Source organism: Spea bombifrons, chromosome 4, assembly GCF_027358695.1.
Source record: "Spea bombifrons isolate aSpeBom1 chromosome 4, aSpeBom1.2.pri, whole genome shotgun sequence".
NCBI lineage: Eukaryota > Metazoa > Chordata > Amphibia > Anura > Pelobatidae > Spea > Spea bombifrons.
In genome coordinates, this window is record NC_071090.1 from 106174118 (window position 1) to 106190709 (window position 16592).

The window sequence follows — 16592 nt, forward strand, 5'->3', positions numbered from 1 at the left end:
GATTTCCGTCCTGAGCTTGCCCTCCTTCATATGTTTGACGATCCTCCCTCTCCCGTTCGGAAACTGGTTGTCCATGTCTTCCTGGCGGCTAAGTTGTGCATAGATAAAACGTGGAAGGCATCGTCCCCACCTTTACTTTTAGAAGTCATTACCACCTTGGAGAAGCATAGGGTCATGGAAAAGATGTCCCATATGGTAAATCACACTACACATATCTATGACCGTGTGTAGTCTCCTTGGATTCACAGCTCCGTTTACACTACACACTTCTCCTAACCGCCTCTCAACTTGCCTTACTTTTGGGTATGCCATGTTTAGTACTTTTTCTTTCCCACACCACCGAACGCATTACTACAGAGTACGATATGTTTTGTTATTTTGTTGGTTTTTTTTGGTTCTTTTATTATAGTTCGGTTCACAACATTGCCTTTAAATGTAAAAACTGGACCACCTTTTGTAATTCCGTCCACAATTATATTATTTTACCTCCACTAGGAGTTTTCTCCGTATTGTTTGGTATGTCGACAACGTTGTAACTCTGCCTTGGGCAGCCTATGTCTTCTATACGAACCATTGTGGATCTGTATTCCTATGCTCCTTGTCTTCGATCCTGATTTGTTGTATTTTAACTGCTGATTGCGTACGCTCTTTATGTGCTCACATTTTTTATCTCCTTGGTCCTCAATAAACTTTTATTTGAAAAAAAAAAAAAAAAAAAAAAGAATGACTCAGTCTTAAACATCTAACCTGGCATTCTAACTAATGAAAGGCTATGGAGGGAAGGATTTCATTGTGCATGCAGGACTTTATCAGTTTTGCCGTACAAAATCGGCTTCTAAGCTCTGCCTTTGTCTCTGTTTTCTGCCTCACTTTGATCGTGTTCCCTGGGTCACAATATCCAGGTTTAAAAAGAATTTTAAAAAATAATTTTCGTACCCTAGGAGGAGTCATTTTTTTTAAAACATACTGTATTTTTTAATGAATATCGGGTTAGTAGTGTGATGGGGAATTGGCTTTTTGGTATTTTTTCCCCCCCATTTATACTAGCTGTTTTTATTTTATTAAAAACAATGTCGGCGGGTCCCTGACCGTTCTTACACCTGCAACATCTTTACAAATCCCTACAAATCATACCTGAAAACTCTCTGGGTTTGGGCCGGAAACAACCGAATCTCAAACCAAATGAGTTTCTGGGGTGTTTTCCACTTTAAATGGGGGGTCTTTTGTGCAATGTCAGCGGGAACATCAATAGGCAGCTCTGACCGCGTCCCGCAAAGGTAGGCTCAGGGTAGGTGAAGCCCACAAGTTCCCAGGTATGGTAAAAATGTATTTTATTTATACGATTTAACATATTCACCCATTTCCGGCTGTTTCTATGCTCATCGTTCTAGGTCTGTAGAACCCTGCGATACCCTCATACCCAGCAAACATTCTGAGCTTCTAGAAAAGAGGGAGGAGGGAAAGGGGACTGACCAGCTAAACAAGGACACTTGGCAGGTGTTCTATCCCAAAGTATGACATAACATTCCCAGTGCAAAGGCTTAAATTATACAAGTTAACAGGTTTTACTGTAATATATGTTTCTAATGTATTTTAACTGATGAGAAGCCCTGGATTATAGCATGACCCACAGAAGCACATACAGAGAAGGAAAACAGGGCCAGCTCTCTTATATCGCATTATGAAGAAGCACACAATCCATAACGGAAATTCTATGAAGCGCTGGCAATGTGATGTACGCCTCAATAAACACCCGGCATCTTTCATTAGCGTTACACGGTAAGAACGCAAGCCTTTTAGAACGCATCTAGACGAGGTTTGTCCTCCTGGGTCTGCCGTAGAATGTCGCCTGAGTCTGCAGCGGCGCGTTTTGTTGACGTCATTGTCATAACAAGGTAGCTAATGTAGCAATGTGGGGAGAGGAAGGAGATTACGAGGGGTCTTAGTAAAATTAGAGCAGGAGGGGAAGTGGGGTTCAGAGAAAGAGGGGGTGCTGGTCACATAGGACCCTTTAAAATAAGCGAGTCGCACATTTAATACGTTTCTCTCCCTGAACAGACGGTGTTCCTAGTGGGGTCAGGACACATTTCTTGGGATGGTGAGTGTGCACGGTGCTGTACAGAATGTATAACTGATCGCGACCTGTTGTGTGATGGAGCTAAAGATTTATGTTGTCTTCAATCTCGTTTTTGTGATTTGTAGGGGGAAAGAAAAGGGACCAACAAGTACTACCCTCCGGACTTTGATCCTGCCAAGGTAAGAGCAGGGCATGCTGCTAAACTTACTGATAGTGGATAAAAAAGTTGAAGCTACACGTCAAAGTAAGAAAACAAATTGGCTGTATGTAATTAAAATGTATAATGGTGATACGATCCTGCGGTTTGGCAGGTGTACGCTGGGAACATTAGTTATCCGTCATTTAAAATCTTTTCTGGCAGTACCTGTGCCAAGATGTGATGGATGATGGACCCGGTTCTCTTGATTGCTGTTACTCAATAAATGTTCCAGTGCGTGTTTCTAATTGACTTTGTATCTCTTTCATACCAGCATGGATCACTCAATCGATACAGAAACAGCCACCCCTTGCGGGAAAGGGCTAGGAAGTTATCGCAAGGCATCCTTATTATCAGGTGAGAGAGACATCAGCATGAAGGTGTGAACAGTAATATAGTGCGTAGCTGACTGTTCTTCCTTAATGTTTCCAACAGAGTTCAATAAAGTAAGAATTTAAGGCTTATATAAATTCCTTGTTATCAGGCGTCCTGAAGCATTATAGGGCATTTGATGCGGCTCATCATCTGTGAAGGGCTGTCGTGGTAGAGCACACTGCCAGGCAGTCTGAGCTCAGTCATGGGAAGCACAATGTGTTTATTTTCCAAGCTGGGCCATTAGGTGGGGATACACTGCAGTTACCCAACTGTTGGCTGGGATCTGGTTCTTGCTCAGTCCCCTTCATTGTAAGCTATTGTCAACCGATTATTCTCACAATTTGTTTTTAAATCAGAAGTTGTTAGGGTTATTTATGCTTTTTTGGGTTATTGTGAGGTTATTGGATACTGTGGGAAGGCCGTGCTTAAAGTCTCTTGCTTTTTCTCAGATTTGAGATGCCCTACAACATATGGTGCGATGGCTGCAAGAATCACATAGGAATGGGTAAGTCCGTCTGTCCAGCCTACCTACAATGTGCCATACGTACAGACCCCCCCCCCCGCCTTCGGTTTAATGCCCTTCTTCCTTTCTTTTTCAGGTGTGCGATATAATGCCGAGAAAAAAAAAATGGGGAATTACTATACGACTCCCATATACAGGTAGGGTTTCGATTTAGTCCATAATGTTAGTTAAAAAGCATTATTGAGAAAAGGAGAAAAATATATATTTCAAAGTGCAAAATAAACTAAACCAGATGGGCTTCGGATCCGTTAACTAAAATAATTTCCAGCCTCTAAAAATTACACTTTCATCCGCTAGTTTTACAAAGTAGAGTGATTTTCTCAGTACAGATTGTGTGTTTAAATTTCCATTAATGCTCACAAAAGATAATCGTATCCCTGTCCATTTTCTTTAGGTTTAGAATGAAGTGTCATCTCTGTGTTAATTACATTGAAATGCAAACAGATCCAGCAAATTGTGACTATGTCATCGTCAGTGGAGCACAACGTAAAGAGGAACGCTGGGACATGAGTGAAAATGAACAGATACTTACAACAGGTTAGTATGATGCAGAACCCCAACGTATTTCAGAGTCTAGGGTTTATTTACTAAGCCATGAATTTTAGGTGAGATTATATATTTTACCTCATCCCACAAAAATCTCACTAATTTTACTATGCAGTTTCAATTAAAGGCCTCGTGCAGGAGAAACTTGCCGGGGTTGTCCCTTCATAAGGTATGTTAAAGGCAGTGAGATGAAAAGTTTAGGAATGCACTGATATATATCGGTGGCCGAATAGGGCATTATAGGCATAATGCCGAAATAAAGTATGCGTGATTAAGGAAATTAATGAGTATCTGTGAATGAATGAGTATATGAATGTTTATGAATGAGTGTGTGTAATAGCATAGATGTGTAAGTGGTGGGGGGATAGCATGGCATAAGGAGCCTGTAATCACACTCCCATCATTCTCAGGTTCTAGCATGTACTGGCTGCCTGGGCATGATAGGAATGTGATTGCTGTGGGTTTTTTTTTTGTCCAATTATGGCGTTACTTCCCGTTTCAACTCATGGTCTAGTGAATAAACCAGTCGGTTATCTCTGGGGCAGGAGGAAAGCTAATTTTGGAATAAGACACATGTTGTGAATTCTAAATCCACAGAGCATGAGCAGAAACAGAAACTGGAGACTGATTCTATGTTCCGTCTGGAACATGGAGTGGCTGACAAAGAGAAGCTGCAGAAGGCTGTTCCTTCACTGTCTGAGCTGCAGGAAGTGCAAAGTACATGGAAAGATGACTTTGCCATCAACAGCCTATTGCGAAGCAAGTTCAGGGTGAGAGCCTCTGCAGGTCATATATGATTTACTGCACATATTTATCATTATTCCTCTCATTGCCTTATATTTTCATTCTTATTTTCTCTGTTGTTGTTATGCATATCATCTGCGTTTATAGAATGCTTCCCTGTTGAAATATAATGAGACTCAAGTCTGTAGAACTCTGCGCCTACGTGATGGTTCTGTAACCCGGAAGTACCGATGTTTAGCCTCATAGACAAAGAAACTTGTCAGATCATACAAACTGGAATATGTAATCTTACAAGTTAACCCATCAGGTTCTTTTATAGTTGCCATTCTCTGCCATGATGTTTGGCTTTCATTTTCAACAACAGTGCACTGAGATTTCAGAGAAGCTATTGTCTTTTAGGGCTACCAGTATTTATTGAGTATACACAGTTCTTCACGACATTCCATAACCCACCAGAACTGTCAGAGTATACTCGGGGAGCAAATATTTGTATTTTATTTATATAATGCCAACAATTTACGCAGCGCTTCCTATAGGACGTATATTCAATGGGTCTCAAAAAATTAGGACTGACAGACTAGGACAACCCATACATTAGGTAAAAAGGAGATGGCCCTGCTCACATTCTAAAAGGGGATTTTTTATATTTTTATACACAATATTCTTAAATCTCATCTCCGCAGGAGGAGAAGAAGTTGATAAAGGAGGAGGAGGAACGAGATCAAGCTTTGCTCAAGAGAGCTTCGTTAGACTTGAAGCTTCTCCCTGAGACAGAAGAGGACAAGAAACTTGCAGCTCTCCTCAGATACCGGAGCGTGGAGTGTGAGTAGATATGTTATGCAGAGATGTGTCTATATAGGAGGAGATAATTTTAATCCAGTATTTTTAACCCCGTTCTGATTTTCTTCTCTTCATTCACCACCTTTCACAGCATATGATCAAAGACAGAAAAAAAAACGTTCGGAGATATGCAACCGCTCCTGGTTTTCCCAAGGTGCAGACGGCAAGCAACAAACAGCAGGAAGTACCTTGAAAAAATTAGGAATCCACCCCAAATCTCCATCAACCCCACTAACTCCTGGAACAGCAGCTCTTGCGCATGGGCTTGTGCGGCGTGTTATAAAAAGGGATAAGGGTTCACAATCTGAAGGGGGGTGTACGACAGAAGCAGCTGAGGGAGACCATAGTGGAGAATTGCCAATGTGTAAAAACGATCTGGGGCAGAGGGGCCAACCTCATTCAGAGGAAGGACACAGTTCAACACAGGTTTTTGGGGCAACAACCACCCCTCCTGATACAGAAAACCCTTCCGCAGTCCCGTCTTCCATCTCGTGTCTTGTACCTGCGTATTCTGATTCCAGCTCTGGACCAGAGGACTAGTACTGCTGCACAGGAGGATGTAGAAAAAAAAAAGACAATGCCACCAGAATATGATATTTATGTAAATGTTAAGAAGCAGAAACAAGAAATAAATCTAAGTTTATGAAGGTGGGGGTGTTTTTGGGCCATGCTTTGGCAGTACACAACAGTACTCGTTCTGCGCATGCGCAGACGGTTTTGTCCGTTCTGGGGAACTGTAAGCTGTTTCTGCGGAGTCGGTGGTGAGCTGAGTCCAAGCCTTGCTGGTTTTGGAGTTAGCGTTGAGCTACTTTTCAAATACTCATTGATTGTTACCCCTTAAAGTATTAAAACTGAAAAGGAGTGAGGACGGGAATGGAAGCTGCCATCGAAGCGGTTGGGTGGGATCTCAATTTATGGGCCTGCGAGTGGTTGGAACGGAACGCTTTAAGCATTACCCCCCCGTGATGTGGCCCACGTTGCAGCCACTAACTTGCATATAGTTAAAGCCATAGCTTGCTTTTTACAGCTGGGTCAAGTAAGTATTTAAAGATAGAGCCTCTAACATGCGCCCTGAGTGAGGGGTAATACTGTGTCGTTATGGTAACGGGAGTACTTTGGTTTTACCGACTTAATGATCTTACCATAATAAATGCTTACATGTCAAATTTTTATTTTGTAAAGCGTGTGATGTTTTTTCCGGAACATACCGAACCTAATTTTTCCGTTAACCTAACTTTTCTGTTACGGGAGATTTCTACATAGCATAATCACAGATTATATTTCATTTACTCCAATTATTATATACAGTCCACGATATTTTGTCAGCCCCATAAGGGCTGTGATAAATGTTTATCAAATAAACACACATTCTACAATGTTCTGTGTTCTGGGGGAAGTGAATATATGTTTACTTAAGGTGAAGACAAGGATGTTCCGCTTGACTTATTTATGTGCATGGAATGAAGATGCGTTGCTATGGAAATCGGAACGCTTCCAGCGATCAATATGGCCGTCAAGCCTATGCTGCCCTTAACAAATACGGCGTCGATGTAAGGCTGCTGTAGGAGTTGAGCGGCTTTCAAGGGATTACGCCAACCAGTGCGCAGTACCACCCGGAAATAGAAAGTTAGAGACAGGAAGCGGAAGTTGTAGCGGTTACCTGGGTAAGATGTGATAGGAGCGTTTAACGCTTTAGCAAATTGTGTCAGGGCGCTGTGTTATCGCAGCTCATCTTCCCTCTATTGTGGTGTGAGGCCGGTCAGGGCCATTGCTGGCCGGTTTACATCATTGCAGTTGCCACTGTCTTCTCTTTTGCCCCATGTCCCCCGAGGTTTGTTTTTCTGTGGAGTGCATTGTTTACTGATGCCTGGAGCTGGTCCTCGGGGCTTTTTGTTCAATGGAGCCATGTCCGTTAACTAAAGGAAAATCGCTCCCCGCTATGCATTTATTATAGCACATCGTCTTGCATTGTGAAGCAGGAAAGTCAGTAAAAGGGTTAACTCCAAATTGTTTTTTAGTAGCTGTTACTGAATATTTTGCTCTCCCTTCTGTCTCTTTGCTTATATCTGTCCTGCAGCATCACTTTCCTCATTCTGGGATCTGCTCCCCATCTTCCACTTTATGACTTGTTTTGGGCTGCCCACTGCTGGGTTTAACCCTCCTTTCCTCCCTGCTCTGCGTCCTCTTTGCTCCCGGGCTCTGCCGCGTCCTCTTAGCTCCTTCGTCTTTCCTCCTGCCGCTGGGTTTTCCGTTCCTCCTTGATCCTGGGTCTGCCCTTCCTGCTGCATGCTTTCTCCTTTCTTTGCCCGTCCTATGTCATCCTTTCCTCCCTGCTCCTGTCTTTGTCCTTTCTTGCGGACCTCCTTCCCATCGCATGGAGTTCTAGCTGCACCGGGTCTGTCTGCCCCAGCATTTCTCTGTTGTTGACAAGCACCCACCACTTATGTTTCCTTCCCTTTTTTTCTGTATCCCTGCCCACCGATTTCCTTTATACCTTCTCTGCATTGGACTAAACCCCCACACCTAGTCCTTAGAAATGTGTAGTTACTGATCTAACCTTATCCTCTTTGGTGTCAGTATGTATAATAATGTATTTTCCACTTTATTTTAGATCTTCACAATACTGAAATCCGTCATGACATCCCTGGTAAGCCTGCCCCCCAGACCATCACGCATGCTGTCCACCGTGTTCCCCTCTCTACTGCTTTGAGAGTTGGGGTTTATTCACTAAAGAGCGTTTTTACATTGGCATGTTTGTCCGGCAAGTTGGGATGAGCTAGCCCTGTATAATACATAATTCACTGGGTGCGTTGGGGGGGGGGTCTTACTGATTTAAGTATACATTATACAGGGCCAGCCAAGCTCTTCCTGCAGCAGAAGCTCGCTGGAGTAAATCAAGGAGCTGAAACTCTACTCTCCCTTTAGTGAATAACCTCTTTCATCGAAGTCAGTCCTGATTTCCCTTCTAACATTTTTATTTTTTCCTGTATGTTACTCCTTCTCTCACATCCCTTGTCCCTTAGCCTCTACTTTTCTCCTTCCCTACAATTACTGTAAAATCACTGCTCTAATAACGCACTTGTGTAATCTATAACTACATTTTGAAGAAGTCATGGTTTTTGTCTGCTTATTATACACCAACTATCTAAAAAGCTACAAGGAAAAAAAATCTGTTTATAACAAATGACATTTTACGGTAATAGATGAAATCCCCAAACCCCTCGGCCCGCTATTGCCCCCCCCTCTGTTTCCACATTGCTTTCCACAGGGGGTCTCTCATATATTTTTGTACTCTTCTCACACGCAGGACACCAGTCAGTCCTCCAGCGGGCAGTCTGTCACTGAATATGTGGTACGGGTTCCCAGGTATGTATCTGCACTCCAAGTGTCTACTTACCCATAGAATCGCTCTGTGAGTAATGCCATATGTCGGGAACTGATCTTAACTGATTAACTCACTTTGCTTCTTCTCCTGTTGGTTCTGTATAATGTACAAAAGAACCCTGTAAATCCAGGGAATGGGTCGACTCTTCCCCCATGCTGATAAATAGAATTTTCCTCCCATCTTCCTTTTCAAGTAATTGATTTGTGGAAATCCTTTAGCTTTGCGTTTAAGGCACAGTGAATGCTTGCCAATAGAGTTTATTTTCTTTTTTTGCCCGCAACACTCAGATACGGTGAACTAAATACTGATCTCTGTCCATAGTTTTATCCAATGTGTTCTCTCACAATCTATGTGTAAAAAAAAAAAGAGAGAGAAAAAAAGTACTGCCTTCTCTATATACAGTAGGTCAGGGCTCGACAAATCCCAGGCGCCAGGTCGCCATGGCGACAGAGAATTTTGTCCTGGCGCCTAGGTTTTGTCAGCCTCTTACATCCAGAAAAAATTGTGGATGTAAGAGGCTGAGTCACCACATGGGGGCGCTGTTGCTGTCTGCCCAGAAGTCTGGGCAGACAGCACAGCCCCTCAGAGCCCGCCCCCCGAGCCTGAGATCACTCCCACGGAGTGATCCTGTAGGCTGAAAACGCGGTTGCTGGAAAAGCAGCACTCGTGTTTTCAGCTGCCACAGGCAGCCTCAGGGAAGGGGTTTGTGTGTTGATTGGGTCCCCACACAAGTCTGGGGACCTCACCCAACACCCCCCAGCTGCCTGATCGCTCCATGGGAGCGACAGCGCAGCGTTAACCCCTTCAATGGCGCGATCGCGGCATTTAGGGGTTAATTCCCGTTTTGGGGGCTTTGCTGCTGGTGGTCTGCCTGGAAGCCCAGGCAGACCAGCAACAGCAAAAACGAGCCCCCACAAGCCCTTTGATGACTCCTGTAGGTATGGAAGCCTACAGCAGTCATCAAAGAGACTCCCTCTGCAATGGCTGGTCTATAGACCAGAAATTGAGTCCCAGCTGCCAGAGGCAGCTTCAGGGACAGGGGAGAGGGTTCTTCGGTCTCCACATGAGTGTGGAGACCAGCCCCAACACCCCCCCCCCCCCCGCTGCCTGATCGCTCCCTGAGAGCGACAGTGCAGTGTTAACTCCTTCAATACCGCGATCGCGGCGTTTTAGGGGTTAACTCCCGTTTTGTAAGGGGCTCTGCTGCCGGTGGTCTGCCTGGAAGCCCAGGCAGACCAGCAACAGCAAAAAAAAACGAGCCCCCACAAGCCCTGTGATGATTCCTGTAGGCATAGAAGCCTACAGCAGTCATCATAGACTCCCCCCTGCACTGGCTGGTCTATAGACCAGCAATTGCTTCCCAGCTGCCAGAGGCAGCTTCAGGGACAGGGGGAGAGGGTTCTTTGGTCTCGCCATGAGTGTGGAGACCAGCCCCAACACCCCCCTGCTGCCTGATCACTCCATGAGAGCGACGGTGCAGCGTTAACCCCTTCAATGCCACAATTGTGTATGACACATTCGTGGCATTGCAGGGGTTAACATTTGTCCCCACAAGCTTGTGGGGACTAAATATCTGTCAATGCTGTGCTCCAATGGAACATCAGCATCGAAAGAGTTAAAAAAATGAAAAAAATGTATTTAAAAAAAAAAAAACAAACAGCACTGACCTGAAAGTCCAGGGTGCTTCCAGGTCAAACGCTGTGAGTTTAGTAAGTGGGCTGATGATGATCAGATCACTCCTGACCAACTGTTAGTTTAAAAAAATCCTGGCTCCTAACTTTTTTACCTGGCGCCTAGATTCACAACAAATTTGTCAAGCCCTGCAGTAGGTGTATTTAATTTCATTACGGATGAGCAAATCTTATGCTGTCTCTTTAAACAGACATTTTAATAAAATAATGTAACTCTCTCTTGTACAGGAATCCCAGTAAGAGATACAATCTCATGGCTTTCAATGCTGAAGATAAAGTGGATTTCTCCACGTGGAACCAGGTAGTGTACATGCTAGTGTCTGTTTTATTTATTTATGGTTTTATATGGCGCCATCAAATTCCGTAGCGCTGTACAATGGGTAGACAGGACATAAAAAGTAGTATGTTACATTACAAATCGACTAACAGAGACAACAGGTGAGCCGGCTGAGTGTATTGTAATTTATTTATCTGTCTTGTATCTATGTATGTGGGATATTGGGTGCATAATAAGTCCTTCAGACTGAAAAGGTGCCTGTGATGGTGGTAGATACATGGAGCAAATAGTAGAGGCTGATGAAGTGAGAGAATTTAAACGGGCATGGGATTGGCGTAAAGTTATCTGAACCTAACACAAGACCAAGAATTGACTCCAGCCATCATATGCACTTTAATACAAACGATAGTTGCAAGGTCTGTTTTTGCAGATACATGGGGTATTCTTCAGAATCCCCCTAAATGCACTTGCTGCTTTCCCCTGCCGGAGAAGCATTTGGCTGAATACATCTCCTGCCACGCGATGTTCTCACCTCCAGTCAGCTCTGGCTCTGCTGAACCCTGCATTCAGACTTCTGCAACTAATTGACATCTTAAGCAACCAATTTATTTTCATTTTGGAAGCGTGCAGTACTTACAGCGTGTTAGGGTTACTCGTAGTACTTTAATATGCATTCTTCTATGGTAGGGGTGTCGGGGACATGAGACCGTCCCTTTTTAAGATCTGAGCATCTGCATCAGGAAAATGTGCAGAATGGTCAAATTCTAGATTTCTGTGCTTTTTTTGCCCCAATCTTCTCTGTGTCAATGGGAGGAGAAATGTATTTTTGCATTGTTGGTTCCAGCAAGATGCCTTTGAATTATCATGGCCGGCCGTTGATATTGTTGATCTTATTAGACTTGTCACCTATATGTTCCATAGGCTCGCATGGAAAGAGACTTGAGCGCTAAGAAGATGTATCAGGAAGAGGAGCTTCCAGACTCTGGAGCAGGGAGTGAATTCAACCGCAAACAGAGAGAGGAGTCCCGGAGGAAGAAATACGGTATTATCCTAAAAGAATTCAAGACAGAGGACCAGCCGTGGGTTCTGCGGGTGAACGGCAAAGCAGGACGCAGGTAACTGATACAGATGCCAGCAATGTATGGCTGATGTGCTACGTGCGATAACAGATGCACATGGTCACTGTCTGTTCCTGTATCCACATAGGTACAAAGGGGTGAAAAAAGGTGGCGTGACGGAGAACGCCTCCTACTACATTTTCACTCAGTGCCCTGATGGAGCCTTTGAAGCCTTTCCTGTCTCAAACTGGTACAACTTCACTCCATTGGCCAAACATCGTACCCTGACTGCAGAGGAGGCCGAACAAGAATGGGAAAGGTGAGACTTCTCTTAAACAGTTAAATCAGTATGGAGCTTAATGATGGTATTGGCCCGTAATATGGCATGTGTTGAGCTGTGTGATGGAAAACCTTGATAGAAGGTTTTCATTGGTTATGAAATTATCTCCCGAAAATGATTTCTGGTATTATGAGCTATTTAGTACCAGAAATCATTTTCTATGGGGCACGGAGTCTGTCCCTCCCACCGCAGGGTGACACAGACAGCAGGGGGCTATGGGGCACGGAGTCTGTCCCTCCCACCGCAGGGTGACAGACAGCAGGGGGCTATGGGGCACTGAGTCTGTCCCTCCCCCCGCAGGGTGACACAGACAGGAGGGAGCTATGGGGCACGGAGTCTGCCCCTCCCACTGCAGGGCGACAGATAGAGGAGAGAGCTATGGGACACGGTGCCTATTTCTCCCACTAAAAAGGTATAAGAGAGGGTGACATGGGGACTCTGTCTCATAACACGGTTTTTCAGAAAGGAATTCTAGCACTTACACTGGAGTGGGAGGAACAAAGTGTAACATGGCTCAGTTTATTATACTATTGTCTCAGAAGTATTAATCCTAACATTTGATCGCCTTACAGACATAATAAAATCCTCAATCACTTGAGCATCATGCAACAGCGTCGTCTAAAAGACCAAGGGGGAGAAGATGAGGAGGAGGAGGAAGGTGCGGCAAAGCAAGATAAGGGAGGAAAGATAAAGAATGACTTAAAAATTCACGATATAGAGGATGAACCAGACCGTTCCAGTGAGAGTGGGGAAGAAGGTGAGAGGGCACACAAACTTTGCAGGAAAGTAAACGTAAGAAACTGAATGACCGGTATTCGAGCTTCCAGATGAGAGTCGAGGGGTGGGTTCATCAAGATTGATTATCCCCCTATAATCCTGAACCTTTGGCTGTTTGGGGAATGAACAGTGAAATAGGGAAGGGAGCTGATATTGTGGAAGTAAGCTTTAAAGCAAAATCAACATCATCCTTCCCCTCTCTTTCTGTCTTTTCAATTTTTTCCATGATTAAGGAGAGCGTCGGGTGAAGCCCCAGAAAAAGCCTGCTGCTCAGAGCAAGAAGCAAGAATCTGATAACGAGGCGCTCGAGGACAGTGATGATGGCGACTTTGAGGGACAGGAAGTGGATTACATGTTTGAAAGCAGGTGAGTGTAAAGATGGGGTGATCTGAATTCAAATGCAGTGGAATGGTCTAAAATTGGCTCTTGGGACAACACTGAAGAAATTACACTCTGCTACAATGTAAAGTAGTGAGTGTACAGCCTGTATAACAGTGTAAATTTACTGTCCCCTCAAAATAACACACAACCATTAGTGTCTCAACCTTGGCAACAGGTTTAGACATTAGGGGTTTAGAAACCCATAAGTGGAAATGTCCAAATTGGGGCCAATAAGCCATTTCCCCTCCCTGGTGTCATGTGACTCGTTAGTTTTACAAGTTCTCACGTGTGAATGGGGAGCAGGTGTGTTAAATTTGGTGTTTTCGCTATCACATTCTCTCATACCAGTCACTGGAAGTTAAACATGGCACCTCATGGCAAATAACTCTGAGGATCTGAATAAAAGAATTGTTGCTCTACATAAAGATGGCCTGGGCTATAAGAAGATTGCCAAGACCCTGAAACTGAGCTGCAGCACGGTGGGCAAGAGGTTTCACAGGACAGGTTCCACTCAGAACAGGCCTCGCCATGGTCGACCAAAGAAGCTGAGTGCACGCGCTCAGCATCATATCCAGAGCCTGTCTTTGGGAAATAGACGTATGAGTGCTGCCAGCATTGCTGCAGAGGTTGAAGGGGTGGAGGGTCAGCCTGTCAGTGCTCAGACCATACGCCGCACACTGCATCAAATTTGTCTGCATGGCTGTCGTCCCAGAAGGAAGCCTCTTCTAAAGATGATGCACAAGAAAGCTTGCAAACAGTTTGCCGAAGGCGAGAAAAAAGACTAAGGACATAGATTACTGGAACCATGTTCTGTGGTCCGATGAGACCAAGATAAACTTATTTGGTTCAGATGGTGTCAACCTTGTGTGGTGGCAATCAGGTGAGGGGTACAAAGACAAGTGTCTTGCCTACAGTCAAGCATGGTGGTGGGAGTGTCATGGTCTGGGCCTGCATGAGTGCTGCTGGCACTGGGGAGCTACAGTTCATTAAGGGAACCATGAATGCCAACGTGTACTGTGACATACTGAAGCAGCGCATGATCCCCTCCCTTCGGAGACTGGGCTGCAGGGCGGTATTCCAACATAACGACCCCAAACGCACCTCCAGACGACCACTGCCTTGCTAAAGAAGCTGAGGGTAAATGTGATGGACTGGCCAAGCATGTCTCCAGACCTAAACCCTATTGAGCACTGTGATGTCGTCATGGAGGTGTGGAAGAGGACGCCAGTCGCAACCTGTGAAGCTCTGGTGAACTCCATGCCCAAGATGGTTAAGGCAGTGCTGGAAAATGGTGGCCACACAAACCATTGACACTTTGGGCCCAATTTGGACGTTTCCACAGGTGTACTCACTTGTTGCCAAGGTTTAGACATTAATATGGTGAGTTATTCTGAGGGGACAGCAAATTTACACTGTTATACAGGCTGTACACTCACTACTTTACATTGTAGCAGAGTGTAATTTATGTGTGTATATGCTCCCTATAATATTATATATTGGCTTGTATTTCAGATATTGGCAGGGACAGATATATATATATATATATATATATATATATCTCAAATAGTCCAGATATGGGAGTTCACCGTGTATAGGAGGAGCGGGAATGTGATTACAAGTCTCTTATATATACAGTGTGTAGACTTATATATAATGTACTTGTTAAAATACCAGGTTCTTGTGATGTTAAAGAATGAGACAAAGATAAATCACGTCGGAACTTTTTCCACCTTTAACGTGAACAATTCAATTGCAAAACAAACTGAAATCTTTGAAGGTGGAAAAGAATAAAAACTCACAATAACCTGGTTGCATAAGTGTACACACCCTCTTATAACTGGGGCTGTGGCTGTGTTCAGAATTAACCAATCACATTCAAACTCGTTACCAAGTCATTACACACCTGCCATCATATAAAGTGACCCTGATTAATCACAAATAAAGCTGTTCTAGTAGGAGTTACCTGACATTTGTTTACTTGCATCTCAGAGCAAAAGCTGTGGTCCGGAGAGAGCTTCCAAAGCATCAGAGGGATCTCATTGTTGAAAGATATCGGTCAGGAGAAGGGTACAAGAAGATTTCCAAAGCGTTAGATATACCGTGGAACACAGTGAAAGCAGTCATTATCAAGTGGAGAAAATATGGCACAACAGAGACATTACCAAGGACTGGACGTCCCTCCAAAATCGATGAAAAGACGAGAAGAAAACTGGTCAAAGAGGTTTGCAAGAGGCCTACGGCAACCTTAAAGGAACTGCAGGAATTTCTGGCAAGTACTGGCTGTGTGCTACATGTGGCAACAATCTCCCGTATTCTTCATATGAATGGGCTATGGGGTAGGGTGGCAAAACGGTGAACCATGGTGGTGGCAGCTTTGGGGCTGTCTTTCTTCAGCTGGAACCGGGGCCTTAGGGTGGAGGGAATTATGAACCGTTCCAAATACCAGGCAATTTTGGTGCAAAACCTTCAGGCGTCTGTTGGGAAGCTGAAGAGGGAGTTCACCTCTCAGCACGGCAACGACCCAAAACACACATCCAAATCCACAAAAGCGTGGCTTCACCAGAAGAAGATGAACGTTTTGGAATGGCCCAGCCAGAGCCCAGACCTGAATCCATTTGAACATCTGTGGGGTGATCCAGGAGGACCGGAGATGTCCTCGCAATCTGACAGATGTGGAGAGCTTTTACAAAGAAAAGTGGGCATGTATTACCACGTCAAGACATGCCATGCTAATAGACTCCTACCCAAAAAGACTGATTGCTGTAATAAAATCAAAAGGTGGTGTAACAAAGTATTAGTTTAAGGGTGTGCACGCTTACGCAACCAGGTTATTGTGAGTTGTTTTCAGTTATTTCAGTTTGTTTTGCAATTGAATTGTTCACGTTATAGGTCACATTAAAGGTGGGAAAAGTTCTGACATGATTTATCTTTGTCTCTTTCTTTAATATCACAAGAACCTGGTGGATGCCCATTTTAAAAGGTGTTCCAATGATGGGATAAATTGAATTGGCCGGGTTCAACAATGTCCCAATTAACACACAGGGAAAGATGTCTACTTGTCAAATTTCCAATTAGAAAAAGGCACACGTCCCAAATGTGGCCTTTCAGCCCCAAACAACCTGACCATGCATGTGGGGGGGTATCACTGTACTCTGGAGATGTTGCTGAACACATTTTGGGGGTGTTGTGTGACAGCGGCATATACCTGGACCTGGTTTGTATCCCAATATCTTGTTTTATGTTAATGTGTGTTTTGCTGGATATATCCAGCCATCTGCGTCTAAAATAAATCAGTTATCCTCTTGTTGTACCTAAAGACGAGTCTTGCCTGGTTATTTGGGTACCGGATAGCAATATGCCTTTACTTTGCTTGGGGATATTG

General features: G+C 44.2%; 2 protein-coding genes across 2 annotated transcripts; both read left to right on the top strand.

Annotated features, from left to right (window-relative positions):
* Positions 1 to 1893: 1893 nt before the first annotated feature.
* Positions 1894 to 6471, top strand: YJU2B (YJU2 splicing factor homolog B). Its single transcript, XM_053464637.1, has 9 exons — positions 1894 to 2098; positions 2203 to 2256; positions 2548 to 2630; positions 3098 to 3153; positions 3248 to 3308; positions 3566 to 3708; positions 4315 to 4487; positions 5145 to 5283; positions 5393 to 6471. Exons 1-9 carry the CDS (start codon positions 2096 to 2098, stop codon positions 5839 to 5841), a joined length of 1161 nt encoding a protein of 386 aa, XP_053320612.1. The 5' UTR covers positions 1894 to 2095; the 3' UTR covers positions 5842 to 6471.
* A 1446-nt stretch (positions 6472 to 7917) lies between these two features.
* Positions 7918 to 16132, top strand: LOC128492310 (general transcription factor IIF subunit 1-like). Its single transcript, XM_053464813.1, has 8 exons — positions 7918 to 7948; positions 8609 to 8667; positions 10606 to 10678; positions 11576 to 11769; positions 11861 to 12031; positions 12625 to 12809; positions 13063 to 13195; positions 15200 to 16132. The coding sequence occupies exons 1-8, from the start codon at positions 7937 to 7939 to the stop codon at positions 15564 to 15566; spliced, it is 1194 nt and encodes a 397-aa protein (XP_053320788.1). The 5' UTR covers positions 7918 to 7936; the 3' UTR covers positions 15567 to 16132.
* Positions 16133 to 16592: the final 460 nt, after the last annotated feature.

Bases quoted from the DNA above. Each gene is read 5' to 3' on its own strand.
- YJU2B (XM_053464637.1), top strand. The intron at 3,309-3,565 runs GTAGGGTTTCGA...CATTTTCTTTAG, and splicing joins TATACGACTCCCATATACAG to GTTTAGAATGAAGTGTCATC. The intron at 4,488-5,144 runs GTGAGAGCCTCT...TCATCTCCGCAG, and splicing joins TATTGCGAAGCAAGTTCAGG to GAGGAGAAGAAGTTGATAAA.
- LOC128492310 (XM_053464813.1), top strand. The intron at 12,032-12,624 runs GTGAGACTTCTC...ATCGCCTTACAG, and splicing joins GCCGAACAAGAATGGGAAAG to ACATAATAAAATCCTCAATC. The intron at 12,810-13,062 runs GTGAGAGGGCAC...TCCATGATTAAG, and splicing joins CAGTGAGAGTGGGGAAGAAG to GAGAGCGTCGGGTGAAGCCC.